General features: G+C 39.6%; 1 protein-coding gene across 24 annotated transcripts in view; it reads right to left on the bottom strand.

The window, feature by feature from the left end:
* Positions 1 to 14,123, bottom strand: part of EPB41L2 (erythrocyte membrane protein band 4.1 like 2) — a 273,144-nt gene that overhangs the window by 82,911 nt on the left and 176,110 nt on the right. For 12 of the 24 annotated variants that reach the window (XM_067702090.1, XM_067702096.1, XM_067702088.1 and 9 more), the window contains 7 exons: positions 13,987 to 14,049; positions 11,913 to 12,059; positions 10,465 to 10,569; positions 6,742 to 6,909; positions 4,466 to 4,519; positions 3,695 to 4,258; positions 1,678 to 1,800 (listed from right to left, as the gene is read on the bottom strand). The exons of 1 other annotated variant lie outside the window; for it this stretch is intronic. In XM_067702090.1, coding sequence (XP_067558191.1) covers positions 1,678 to 1,800; positions 3,695 to 4,258; positions 4,466 to 4,519; positions 6,742 to 6,909; positions 10,465 to 10,569; positions 11,913 to 12,059; positions 13,987 to 14,049 — 1,224 coding nt within the window. The remainder of the gene's footprint in view (positions 1 to 1,677; positions 1,801 to 3,694; positions 4,259 to 4,465; positions 4,520 to 6,741; positions 6,910 to 10,464; positions 10,570 to 11,912; positions 12,060 to 13,986; positions 14,050 to 14,123) is intronic. 11 more of the 24 variants (XM_067702101.1, XM_067702102.1, XM_067702106.1 and 8 more) reach the window with 9 other exon arrangements.

Raw genomic sequence — 14,123 nt, 5'->3', positions numbered from 1 at the left:
GACGCTAGCTGCCTATCCTCTGCATGTCTGTAGTGGTGATTTACTGATCAGAGATTGGCTGGCATTTATAACCAGAGTCAGGTCAAGGGCTAAATGCACATGGAGAAGCCAACCCTGGGCGGAGAGAGAAAAAACAAAGAACGGACGTAGAAGGTGGGACTGAGATCTACAGGGGAGTCGTGAGAAAATCTGGCTGAGGGCCATTTACAGAAGCTAGAAGAAGAAAGCAGAGAACCAAGCAGAGAAGTTTCCACAGTGACCAGAAGTGCTGAGTTTGTTGTTTTTTTAAGCGCAGGTGGGTAAAAATAAACGTTTTCTCAGATTACTAAGCAACAGAACCTGACCAGGATAGACTAAGCTTAAGCGATTTGGTTAATTGCTTATCTCTAGATTTTTTTTTTAATGACATGGTTCCTGTAATAGTTTGTGCGTATACACGGCTACATGTATTTCAATACGTATGCACACGTGTGCGCACATGTGCACACACTCTCTATATAAGTGTGTATATATATAGCTTATATATAAATCTTATACTATGTCTATATAGGGTTTAACTTCTTTACTTTGATACTAGAAGGTTCTAGAGTTTACCAAGGGAAATAATGAAGCACATTAATAGGCTAGGAGTTTATGCTAAGATCATCAAACACATTTATCTCCAGTTTCCTGACACTGACAGGAAATAACTGGAAAGTGCAGAGTCTTTCTTACTGTAAGTTAGGAGGAGATCTCTCGAACTTGGGTCACGCATCTCTACTTCTTTACAAGGGCACTTACCACAACAGAAACACGTGAGTACACGCTCTCCTACCACACCTGTTCATAAGAAACCTATTTGTGCTTATGTGGGATCTACGCACATTTACGGAGAGCATATCTAAAATGATTTCAAGGAATGTTTCACACATGAACGCATTACACCTTTAAAAAATATTTCGAGAGGACAGTAATCTGCCATCCTCCACCACGGTACAATCCTACTAGAACACTAAATTTCTCAGTTGAGAAAAGAGTTGTCCCAGTTTCTAAACGGTTCCATTTCGAAATGATGACTACTTTCCCCTTTTTTGTTACCCTTAAGGTTAAATATCATATTTCAAATCTTTACAGAATCAATGTGTGAATACCTAAAATCAAACACACGAATCTGATCATTATTTAGACGCACAGTATCACATTTACATAAGAATGGCGACATATGTTATTCAGAAAATAATCCCACATGAGGAGAAGAACAGGTGTGTGTGCATTGTGCGTGTACCTGTAAACAAGAGTGAGTTGAATGGCTCTGTCTTCGTGGAGTTGGAGGAGGGGATAAAAGCCTAAATTAAATCCTACGAATCCATAAATTAAATCAGATCCAACAAACTTTGTAAGATGATCTGTTTCCCAAGTGTACATAAACACTCCTGGATACATCAAGCCAGAGATGGCTCATAAGAATAATAAGAACAACATTGGTACTGCCTGTCCTAAAAAATCACATGTATGCTTCCCCCCATAATCAATGGGTCACCAATTTTATTGTAGCAAGTTACGTTGCTGAAGTAGTTATAAAATGGAGATATAAAAAGCTACGTCAAAGTCAGAAACATAAACTAGGAGAAGACAGAACGAAAACAGAAAGACTAAGTAAAAAAGAACTCAAACAGTCCAAGTCTAGAGACTTTGTACCTGTGGAGACTCATATGTGATGGTTTTGGTCTCAGTTTGGACAATAGGGACTTCCTTGGTGGAGATTTCTGTCCTTTGTGAGGCATCAGAAATTGTTACCATCTCTGTTTTTACCACTGGTGGCTGAAGTGAAAAGGAAGGGAAACATAAATTCTAGAGGTAATAAAATAAAAGTGCTTAATGGAGGCTTCAAAAATAACTGTAAGAAATATATCCAAACACACACTCATGAACAAAAGAAAAGAGTAAAAGGAAATCATCTAAAACAAAAGAAAAACACTTTCCTTCAAATAACATATATATGTGTATAGATATATATAAAGAATAAGCTAGTATAATGGCTCCCTAAATCGTGGCGGGCTTCAGATTATGATGGTCCCAAATTACTTACGTGTCAAGCCTGGCGTACAGTGATATGGAAACTTTAGCTTTAAGCAAGTAATGATAAAATTGAAAAGAAAACAAAACAGAATGAGCGATGAGAAGTGACCTGCCTCAATTTTTATTACAGTTTAAAGAAGCATATAGTTTGTGTGAAGGCTGTAAGGTTTGCGTGTGTGCCTTTAATTGGCACACTTGGTCAGTAGGCTAAGATTTGCTCTTTTCCCAAAAAGCCTTTTCTGCCCTACTGACAAGGAGATCCCATTTTCAGAAAGAATACCTTCATGCAGGATTGTTTTCAGTTATACCTGTCTAAATCTTGCAGTGTTTCTTCTGTATTACATAAGTTAAAACGTTATATACCTGTAGAGTCACTCCACCATTGTTGCATTAATGCTCTGAACCATTTAAAACATTCAAGGAGATGCCTGTTAACATTGCCTGGTAACATTGCCTGTTAACACTGCAGTCTGCTGAGCGTGTATCTTTAATACACCATCAGACTATACTACTACCAAAGCACTACAGTGCTTTCCTTGAGAGAAAATTCCCAAGTGTAATTATTTAAAGAGGAATAACCTGTATATTAAATGCAGAAAATAATAGTTCAAGGCATTCAAAGACTTTCAAAATGTCTTCTCTGAAGTGAAATCGGAAGTTTAAAAGTAACATAAATCCAGTTAATTATTATTTCAAGACAAAGTCACTTCAAGATTTTCTACCCCATGAAAGAGAGCAAATATGGATAATCCCTCTACTGTCGGCACTGAATTTTAATCAAGGAACACTCACATGGAAGTAAATCCTCCCTCAGCATAACTTTGACTCCCAAATCAGAGACACTGCACCTAGTGACCAAGACTTAAGCTAAGAGGAGTATGGAAAGTTCTCTTTCTTGAAGAGAAAAAGGAAAAGACCCAAACCCAATGGAGACGACTCACAAAACACGTGATCAAACTTGCAAACAATCCAGAATTGGTGAGAGGACAGAACGAGAAGAGAAGGGTATCCTGTTAGCTTCTCGCTGCCCAGAAGGAAAGCTACGTCTCCTGACCAGACCGTACAATCCCTGGCATCTGAAACCTGAAATGCCACGGGTATTCAAGAAATAATGTTTTCATCAGGCTAGATGCTGAATTCAGAGCATCGTGGTAATCGGAGCCCGCTGCCATTCTGAAAATCTTAAACTGGAGAGAGAGTGAGCCAGAAAGTCAAACCCAGTCGTGACACCAGCAACACACACACTGCCCGTTTTTCAACAATACATACACCATTTTCTAATGCACAAAAAGGCATTGAGTATGAGGAGACAGTGCAACTGAAGATAAACCATCAAAAACATCCAAAAACATGCAAAGAAAAACTTCAACGTGAAATGAGAAGGGAAAAAATGACACGGCTGCTGTCGGAAAGTTTATCGGGTGATCCAGTTGTGGTAAAGACGCCAGAAACCGTGACCCGAGAGGGCAGAAAATCGACAGAGCAGGGCCTTCCCCCTTCCTCCCGTGAGAGATCAAAATCAGAATCCTGTCGGAAAAGCTGAAGGAGACCTGGGAGGACAGGAGAAGAGAGGCAGGTGTGGCTCCGCCTGAGAGACAGCTCTAGCGTTGAGCTCCCGCTTGGGTCTCCCATTTACCTCTGAACAACAGATAATCTGTGGCAAAACATCAATGTCAACGGGAGCCACGTCTCCGTTAACTTTCTGTTGCTCGTCCTCCGCTTCTTCGCTCACGTCTTGCTTAACAGCGCCTTCGTTTACACTCTTCTCGGCAGGGATCTGGGGGCCCGCTCCCTTTTCCTGGGTCACTGTTTCTACTGTGCCGACACTGGCACCTGCTTGCGTGACCGCGCTGGCTGCTGGCACCGGGTCCTGCCTCTCTACTACCTTGGCTGCTGGGCCGGGTGCCTCGTCCACCTCTTCTTCGTACTCTCCCTGCTCCTCCCTGATGGCGCCCTCAGGCGCTCGGCGGTGGGGCCGGTACTCCCCCACGTCCTCCGCCTCCTCCTCGCTCTCGCTGCTGCTCTCAGAAGACAGGGGGGTGGGGTCTTTCTGCGTCCCCGGCTCCACCTTCCGCATCTCCCCAGGACCATGCCCAGGGGACGGCTCTTTACCGTTCATCTCTGCCGGGGTTACTCTTTCGTCTTTCCCAACCTCTGCCTGCTTCTTCTCCTCCACTATATTCAGAGTCTCAAGTGAACTCTGCACAGAAACAAAAATGGATGAGGGGGAAACAAAAATAGATGAATAAATCAAAACGACGGCAAGCAAAATTAACCGATGGCAGGTTCATGTCATGGAGGAAAGCAAAGATGATGATGATGATGGTGGACTGAAAGGGAAGCGGGTGAAAACGTGAGCGGGATTGGAAACGTCGGGCAATGGTGTTAACATGGAAAAGGGAAGAACCTTAACAGCATCACTGGCTCCGGCGCAAGGCCCTTCCGACTCAGGAGCGCATTTCTGCGGAACAAAAAGCAACCGAGGACACAGAATCAATAAAGGTTTACCTCGACACCCACCAAAACAAACATCCGACACCGCAAAGACAGAACAGCAAGAATCAACAGCTACAAAAACCTTTGCCCGAGGTCACATGAAGGACAATCCAGACAAATGCAAGAAGCTTAGGGAAGGAAACAAAAACACAAAAACTGCTAGCATCGTCCCAAAGAGACGAAATGGTTTTATTATACTTATATCTATAAGCTCCTTCTTGTTGAAAAGGTAGGGGGAAAAAATGGAATTATACCAGAGCTCACTCATTATTTTAAAGTTTAAATGTTAAGACTTTTAAAATCTATTCGACAGTTTGATTTTAATCAGACCAAAAAAAAAAAAAAAAAATCCTGGCCTGAACCCCTAATTCCTAAATGAATATAGTATTAATAAGATGATGCCTTTGTTTTTTGCTGGCTTGTTTAAAAATCAGCTTTAATTGGCAAAATTATAATTGTCTCAGACAGTTATTAACATAAAAATGTTGTCATTTCAGAAATGGTTATTAACATCCCAAACTGTGCGACAGATTAGCAAAAGGGATATTATAAATTAGGATGGATGTCAGTTATGGCTCCAAGTGTGTTCTCTTAGAATTTAGCTCCTCCATTTGAAAACTGAAATGGACCCAGTTTATCATTTGAGATGCACATTGCTAGCCTCTGCAGGCATCTACTTTGGGGGGACTAGATTTACTCCAGTTAAGTACAGGACCTAAATGTTCAATAAATGCCTGAAGACGAAATACATTAGTAAATAACTTCCTATGCTATAGTATTGATAATCAGGGTAGAAACTTTCTTACAAAGGAGTCTGTTTTTAAAGATTAAAATTTTCCTTATTTTTTTTTAAAAGGCTACTTTACATAAAGCCTAGCCAACTTTTTGACATTCGGGTAGCACTAATGCCTTGTGCTCTAACTTTAAAAATTCAGCTAGAGATAGTAGCCCTACTTATTCAAGAAAGTATCTCGATGCTGAATGAAGAGCACTGCACCCCTGAACCCTCTGGGCAGAAACAGGCCTTGCTGTGAAGTTGCCAAGACACTAACTGGGCTGGAGCTGTTTCCCAGAACGGATAACACGACCTCATGTTTATGTGCTCCAGCAACATGGACAACCATGAGCAAAAGGTCCTGAAAGGGCACCTATCAACATATACTCATACACTGTGTTTGATCTGCCCTGTTATTCTTTTTTTTTTTTTTTTTTTTTTTTGCAGTATGCGGGCCTCTCACTGCTGTGGCCTCTCCCACTGCGGAGCACAGGCTACAGACGCTCAGGCTTAGCGGCCATGGCTCACGGGCCCAGCCGCTCCGCGACATGTGAGATCTTCCCGGACCGGGGCACGAACCTGTGTCCCCTGCATCGGCAGGCGGACTCTCAACCATTGTGCCACCAGGGAAGCCCCATGATCTGCCCTGTTATTCTTAAAGGCATGGTAAGGGCATGTTTTCATTGCTCAAAATTAATACCATGTAAATCACGTTACTGACAGGCCAAGAGAGCCATCCTTCCAAATTTATTGAAAGCCCAGAGGTTTCAGATGTTAAACTGAAAATCTCTAAATCTATTTTGGTAAATGGATAACATTTAACTGTACCTACTTATAAACTTCTTTATAAATAAAGATATCCAGTGATCAGAACATTTCTAAAGGAGACATTTCATTATCATTATTTTTATTACTTAACCTCAGATGGCCAGATGGGTTCTGCCCAAGTTCAGGGAATCACTTAGGGGTCATTCCAAAAAAATGAAAATAATTATTTCATTGAGTATGGCAAGCACTTCAAATTTTCCATATAAGCAGGATTTTAAAAATAATAAACCATCAGAAGATGTTTAAAAGACATTTAGGCTTTGAAAACTTTTCTGCAAAAAATACTTAGCTTCTACTTGGTTGAAGGTTTCCCTCCACATAACAACTCAGACTCTGGGCCTTAGTGGTTTAAATGATTCTCTGAATTTAGGCAGATTGGGGTGGAGGGAAAGGAAGCAAGAGAAACATCCAATCAGTATCTTTTCCTCGAGTCCAAATTCTGTCGTCATTTCTTGAATGTTTCTCCCAGGAAGAGTTAATTGCACCAGTGAAAGAACTGGAGGAAGGGGTTCCTTAATACTCAAAAAATAAAAATCACTCTTATACGTGGCTTTTAAAAACAGGGGAAACAAAGTAAAATGCACCTCAGGCAACTGTGAGAAGGGCGAGGAAGAAAGCTTTTCAGAAGGCGCACTAGAGTTCACAACAGTGCCCTCTGCTGTCCAAGTGGTGGCTGAGGTGAAGGAGGCTTTCACGCTATCAGAAAAGCCCTTTTCACTAAACAAAATTGATGTTATCTCCTCTTCTAGGCTCTAGAGAGGTCAGAAAAGGAAGAGCAAAGAGTTAACAATAAGTCAGAACAGACAGCAGTGATCTATTGAAAGGAAAGGTTACGCAAGGAAGAATCACAGAGCAGCATAAACTGAAAGAAAGGCAAGGATTCTAAAAGATTCTGCAGCAGGCATCTGTGGCCACTGGCCTGAATGACAGCTTTCCACCCTGCTTGAGAATCGTTGATAGCTCTAACCTACAGAAACAAGCTAAAACTCTTTAGTGTCTCACTGAAACTTTATCACAAGCTGAGCATGACCAACCCACTCATCCGTCAAACGCTGCTCTGTATATTCTCGAGGGAGCTTCTCGGCGCGGGCCTTTCTGCACAGAACAGCCTCTTCGGTGGCCCCTGCACTTGCTACACTTGTTTCTGTGTTAGAGCTTGGGTGTCCCTAACCCCTTGCCTCCAATGCCCTTCCCCAGGCACTCTGGGCCTTACCAATCTTGTCATCTCTGAGGTCCACTTAATTATTCCACGTTTTGTGTATGGCCTTCACTAACCACTTCAGCTCCTACGACCTCTCCCCTGCCCCATACCACTCTGTCTGCACGGAAAGCGCTTTGACGGTAACCCACTGAAATTCCCTCAGACATGCTAAATATGCCATGGAATGAAGAAACAGTATCTTTTTTTTTTTTCAACAAGAAACAGGTAAAGAAAAAAAAACTCTAAACAGGAAGACAAACTCAGAGGGGGAAACTCTGAGCAATGTGAAAATCATCTATCCCTGAAAGGCTATTAAGGCGAATTTAATCTTCATATTTCTGGCCCTTAAATGACAGTCCTTAATCTGCCTGAGGGCACAACAGGTAAGCTGGGGACTATCCCAGGTACCTAGAATGCCAATGGTTAAGAGTCACCATGAAGCTCCCCCTCACGTCAGATGTGTGCCAGAATACTTCCTAATAAAACCCACTGCTCAGAGATCTTAAAGATAGATAAATGAATGAATAACTGAATGGCATTCTGGGATGCCCCTTGGGACAGTGCACTAACTGGGGTGAAGGGAAGGTACGACCAGATGAGGAAGGCGAGGTGCGTAAGCACAGTACTCAGGAGAGAAAATAAGCTTCTGGACAATTTCAGCTTAATTACAATCTCCAATAATTACATCATCCCTAGGGTCTGGTGGGTGGAGATGGTGTCCTAGCTGGTCAGAGATCACTGGAGAGTTAAAATAAGTGCCATGCATCTAATTATTCAATAAAATATCTCCAAAATTACCTTAAAAGTCCAGTGTATGTAATCTCTACTAGACTCAGGAGTTTCTATATAAAATATAAACTCATATTTTATACAAGTTCAAGTGTGTCATAATTCTCACAATACATAAGAGGATATACAATAGTTATTTGCCTATTAAAGACTAAATGATTTGGTTTCCAATTTTCTGCTCTACTCTCAAAATTATTCATAATGTACTGAAACCATTTTGAAAGTTTGATGTATTGATTTCTAAACAAGAAACTATTACTGTTCTTTTTTTTAATCTATAAAACACATATTACAGACATTTGGAAAACTTGGTCAAATTATACTCTTATGCGTAATTTTTTATTTTACATTTTTTTAAGGACTGCAATTTAAAGATAATCAGGACACCCTGAAAAATCAAGTAGCAAAATGAAGATGTAACAAAGACAGAAATTTAAAAGATATTCTGTTAAAAGTCAAAACACTCCAGCAGACTTAACTTTCAACTAATAGCAATGATGTGTTATTTGGCACAGGGCGGGTACAGTGTAAGTGGTCAAAAAATGTTTGTTGGGTGAATGGATGATTGCAGTTACAACAGTCCATATGTGTGTTAAGTACATACGTACGTATTTTCCTGCATGTGCTGGAGAGGAAAAGAATAAGAAAAAAGCAGTAACTTCAAGCGTAGATAAACTGTTTAGGAGCTTAACAGTGGATAAATTCCAGATTTAAATTTCACATAACATCATTTTAATGTTAACTTCTACAATAACGAATGGATGGTTTTCATTGTACATGGTTTATATTGTACACTCCCCTAAACGATGACATCCAGAAAAAATGATCATTTTAAACACTGTCACCAAAATCCCAAAGTTTCCTACTGCAAGGACATCACTTTAAATTGATCAAATGATGTCATCTGACTCGCTTCTAGGAGGATAGATTTTCAAAACTATGTAATATTTCAAAGCATATGATATTAAAGTCATCATTTTACACGCAGAGTCTGATTGGCTTTGGATTTCAAGCTAACCTTTAAAGTATATAAAGATGTCACTTGGTTTAGCTTTATGACGTTATGTTTCTCATTTGCAGTGTTCCAGAAATATTTCATCTCAACCAGATCTCAGATTCTCTTAGCGCAAGGCTTCATCTTCCACTTAATCTGCCTCCCCCACCATCCCACTGTATGTTCTGATGAGTAATACTCTCTACCAACTAACAAAATCAGACTTGGTGGAAGGGAAACACTTCCTCCTTATTCCAATCTGTGCTCTCGTTCCCATCCCCTATAATCCGTTCCTCAACCAGCACCAGAGGGGTCTTTGTCATAGACGTGGGATTATAGCACTACTCAGCTTAAAGCTCTCCAATAGTTTCCCATCACTCCTATAATGTAACTCCAAATTGTTAATATGTTCTTGAAGATCCTGCCAAGATCTGGAGTCTGACCTCTATGACTTTTCTCAGACCTTGTCATTTGGCCTTTCAGTCCTTTAAATTAATTCCTGTCTTGGGGCTGCATCTGCTCTTCCTTACACATGGAAAAAACTTCACACGTCCACCTCCTTCTCATCACTAAGGCCTCAACTCAAATGCTATCTCTTCCCAAGCCTTCCCAATCACCTTCTAACTCGACAAGTATTTCATCTCCTTAACACTTCTTAGCGCTCCAAATTTTCTAGTTACTAATTTGCATGTCTGCTATCTCCTCCACTAGACTCTAAGCATTCTAGTCCCAACAAACAATAAGCTGACCAGCTGGCTAAGCAAAATCACTAGAAATAGAATAACAATGTAAAAGCAACGGAAAGCTAACTTCCCTAGTAATGCCAGATATTTCATATACGCAGGAGCACAGAGAGATCCGAGGGGCTGCTTGCATACACCAAAATCTTTTAGCCCGTTGCAAATCTCAAAAAATAAAAATTCAAAAGGTTTCCAAATGCAATTAGTAGAACAGTAACCTAAATCACACGTAATTCTTTACTCTAACACCACCACAGTGTGCGTGGTACAAACAGTGCATTTTCGTGTGAAATCATGGTTTCCCAACTGCCAGCCACATCCATCAAAATAAGGGGCCATTTATCACCTACATCGGTTGAGATGTCTGCATTTCAAATTGTGGATTCTCAAATAAAGTACTTTTGCAATATGGTGCTTCTCATCTAATGATCCTATGTTTCTATTTTACTTTTTAAGCACTCAAAAGTTTATTTTAAAAAATTTAGGTTGATACACAAGGAAAAAGGAGTATCTTATGGCTGTGGACAGAAATAAAGGAAGAGGGGAAAAAGCAAGAGTAGATCCAAGGATGCAAGGTGAACACCTTGTCTGCCTCCTGGGCTGATTTCTCTTCAACTGTCCATGCGGCCGCCATCTGATGCTTCTCCGTCATGGATAAAATATCCTTGAAAAGATGGTCTCCTTTGCTCTATTGTTTTAAACAGTAGACATGATCAACAAATAAGACAAGTACAATTACATCTATAGCACCACAGACATAAAACGACTGTGTGGGTCAGCGGAACAAACCAGATGAAGCGGCACATAAAGAGAGGACACAATCCCAGCACGTCATCAGACACTGTTTCCCCAGAAAAGACAACGCTCTAGAGTTGATTCTGAAATACGGACATTAATATCTTCAGAAAAGCTGAAAATAAGAATTAAAGTTGTATACAACTTCAGAAGACCCTGCTATGGTGTTTTAAATCTTAATATTGTCAAAAGCTTTTTCAGTTTTTAGCAATCACTTTTGCTCATCTGCTTTAAAGAGCTGTTTTCCTCTCACTGTCACAAACTTAGAAATGTAAAGTAACCAACAGCTTTGCTTTTTAAGAAAAGGTGAATAAAAATAGCCTAAGAATATATAAATCAAACGCCTACAATTTGGTAACATTCAAGTCAGACTAGATAATGAATTTAAGGAGAAGAGAGGGGTGAAAGGAAAAGAGGAAAGAGGAAATTGTAGGGCAACACCTGAGCACACTTTTTAAGACTGCATAGTAAATACAGTACGATCACTGTCTCCCTCAAGTAAAGTGAACGAGCCCATGAATCTTGGCTGACAACAGGAGACATTTTGGAGCACAAAAAGAGCAGATAGACGAGAGTGAAGAGATATTTTGAGAACATATTCTAAAGGCAATGCTCATAGTGGTGGCGGAGAGAAATAAACCATGGAAAGAAAAAGAATGAGTTTGGAGAGACGTTATGGATGAAAATGTCCTTGAAGTACTAATCTACATTTCATTACTAAGAAGTTTCAGTATTAAGTTGTATAATTAACATTTTACAAGTTTTCAACAGGGCTCATCAGTCTTTAAAGCTAAATTTAGCTCTTTATCTTCACAGTAATTACCTTAAACCATTCTAAATATGGTCTACATTCCTACATCCCTTTAATCACTAACTCTTTAATTATTAAACAAACGCTCTTATTTCAGAAGTCAATAATTAACTTACTAAATACAATATACATCAGTTTCTAGGTCGCCCTATGTAATAATTCATCACTACCAATTTACTTGAGTAAAATAGTGAAACTATTCTAAAGGTATTTCGAAACCCATACAATTTACCCAAGAACTACATCAATAAGTATTACACATTATTAATAAATATTTAGTATTTTAAAAATTATTAGCAGTTACATTTTTTTAAAAAAAGGGAACATTTTGTAACGTCTTGAGAATCAACATAATAGATTAGCAACCTAAGTTTTACTGAACAGCTGGATTGAGACATACAGCCAACAAATAGCTAGTGACATACCCCTTGTGTCTGTAGGGACAGAGGTGTGATACGTCGTTTTTCCCATTCATTAGGGCGTGGTTCGGGTGTGGATTCCATAAAATTGCGCTTGAGTTCACTAATGCTAGCCTGGTGTTTCAGTATTTCTTCCTGGGCCTTATCCAGGTCCTAGCAATATGTAACGTAATAAAGGGGAAAAAATCCAAAAGGAAAAAAACACAAAAAACAAAAAAAAAACCCAATAGGATAAAAATAAAAAATGAAACCAAAAAATAAGACAAAGTAAACTTATGATTAAAAAAACATAGTAAAGCAAGAAAAATGCCAAGTCTCAAAAGCCATATCATCACCTAGGAATATGAGTTTGTCCAAATTTGAAAATAAAACCAATGTGCATTTTTTTTTATGATTCCTGTCTTAAAGGGTTCTGACTTCTTCTCTGTTTAGAATTGTTTAAGAAATCAGTAGAAGGAGGCTATGGAACTAATACTCAACATGGCCAATAACCCTTCTTTCTAATAGTTGGATTTGAAATGCAGCCCATGACTTTGTTCCTGCAAATTTACCTTTCTGATTAGGGTTACTACTAGAGTTGCACTCTGTAATATAATGAAGCAAGTGAAAATAGAGAAAGGTGGACTCAGAGCCCATTTGGCCTGACAGGAATCCAGTTCAGGATCATCCCAAAAAAGGGGGGTAGGGGGACCAACGGTTGGCTTTTTTCAGGAAATTCAGCAATGGTTTTTAATCCTTACGGAATAAACGGAACAGCTTCCAGAGGCTGCTTCTGTTTGGCCTTTCTCTAAAATAAATGAACGTCGTATTGGTTTCACGTACTTGCCAAGCACAAAAGCCACCCACATACCAAACAGTCCTTATAAAAAGATGCGAGGAAAACTACCAGGTCAATTTTCACTGAAATAGGCCCTGACAAATGTCACGTGTGGGATTTTTTAGATTGGCCCTGAGAAATGATACTTGTGGAAATAAAAGGCAGTATTCAGAAAACAGTTTTAACTGAATTTTAAATGTTTTCTTGTATTTCAAAAATCATGGGGCCACCTGTGGATTATAGCTTTCAATCCCACTACTCCCAGAGAAACAGGTCATGCATCTGATTAAATTAGATATTCCATATGCATGCACAAGCATAGTAGCTCATCTATGAGCTGCTATCGCCATTTGCAAAATCTCATGAAAATCTAAAAATCTTTGCATGGCATGGAAAAATGACTGTGGCTTGAGATCAGGCACATTTCTTGCACTTGTTCAAAGCAATGTTATGTATTACACTTCAGAGCATTTTAGTAAGTTATGCAAAAATACATTTCCAACAGTTATCAAAGCTGCTGAAAGCAACCGAACAGATTAGTCAAATTACTGAGGATTGCAGTTCTCCACTGAATACACTGCCATGTACTACCCAAAAAGAAGGGGGAAAAAGAAACAAAAAACCGTTCTCGTGTGACACGGGGAATACAATACATTTTACATTCCTAATTGGGTGGCTAGGTTTTTTTTTCCTCCTCTTTTCTTTCTTACTTTCTTTCATTTATTCTTTCTTTTTAATCAAAACAAACCCATTAATTAGCATACTCCCAAATGGAAGATTTTAAGTGGACCACATTCCTAATTGCATGGATTTTGGCACTCTCTCGCACCACCAAAAAAAAAAAAAAAATTGTGGACACAGGGCCAAATGACTTAATGCCAGATCAACAAATATTTGTTCTGGTGAACGTGCATTAAGGATGGGATCATGTTACTTCAGACTCTAAACCCTGGAGATAACCCATTAGGAGAAAATAGGTTTACTTGCAGAACTTCAAGATTAATGAATAAAAAGTTTATTCATTTGATTACACAGAATTTTTTTTTCCCAGTTGTCACTTTGAGAACTTATAGTAGATATATTCCTACCTAAGCCACTTTAGAAGAACAAAGCTGGACTGGTAACATGCACTCCCAAGGTGAACTTCCCCCATGCATTTCGTGCACTGTGCTTGAAAGGTGCCAGCCAGCCTGTGCGTGACCCCCCCGTTCACAGCAGCCTGGCAGCCATTAGGACAGAGTTGTTTTCTTAAATTATACAAACCTCCAACATTAAATTGCTATGTCTGACATAAATATTATCCCCTTCTACTCTCAAGGAATTTTTCTGTGAAATTAAATCACACACAGGGGGGGGGGAAAGGCAAATAAACATAAGTGTATCAATCAGCAAGCACCAGA

The sequence above is a fragment of the Pseudorca crassidens genome, chromosome 13 (genome assembly GCF_039906515.1).
Source record: "Pseudorca crassidens isolate mPseCra1 chromosome 13, mPseCra1.hap1, whole genome shotgun sequence".
In the NCBI taxonomy this organism is placed as follows: Eukaryota; Metazoa; Chordata; class Mammalia; order Artiodactyla; family Delphinidae; genus Pseudorca; species Pseudorca crassidens.
The sequence above is the reverse complement of the archived record's forward strand: the minus strand, read 5'-3'. Positions and strand labels throughout refer to the sequence as shown.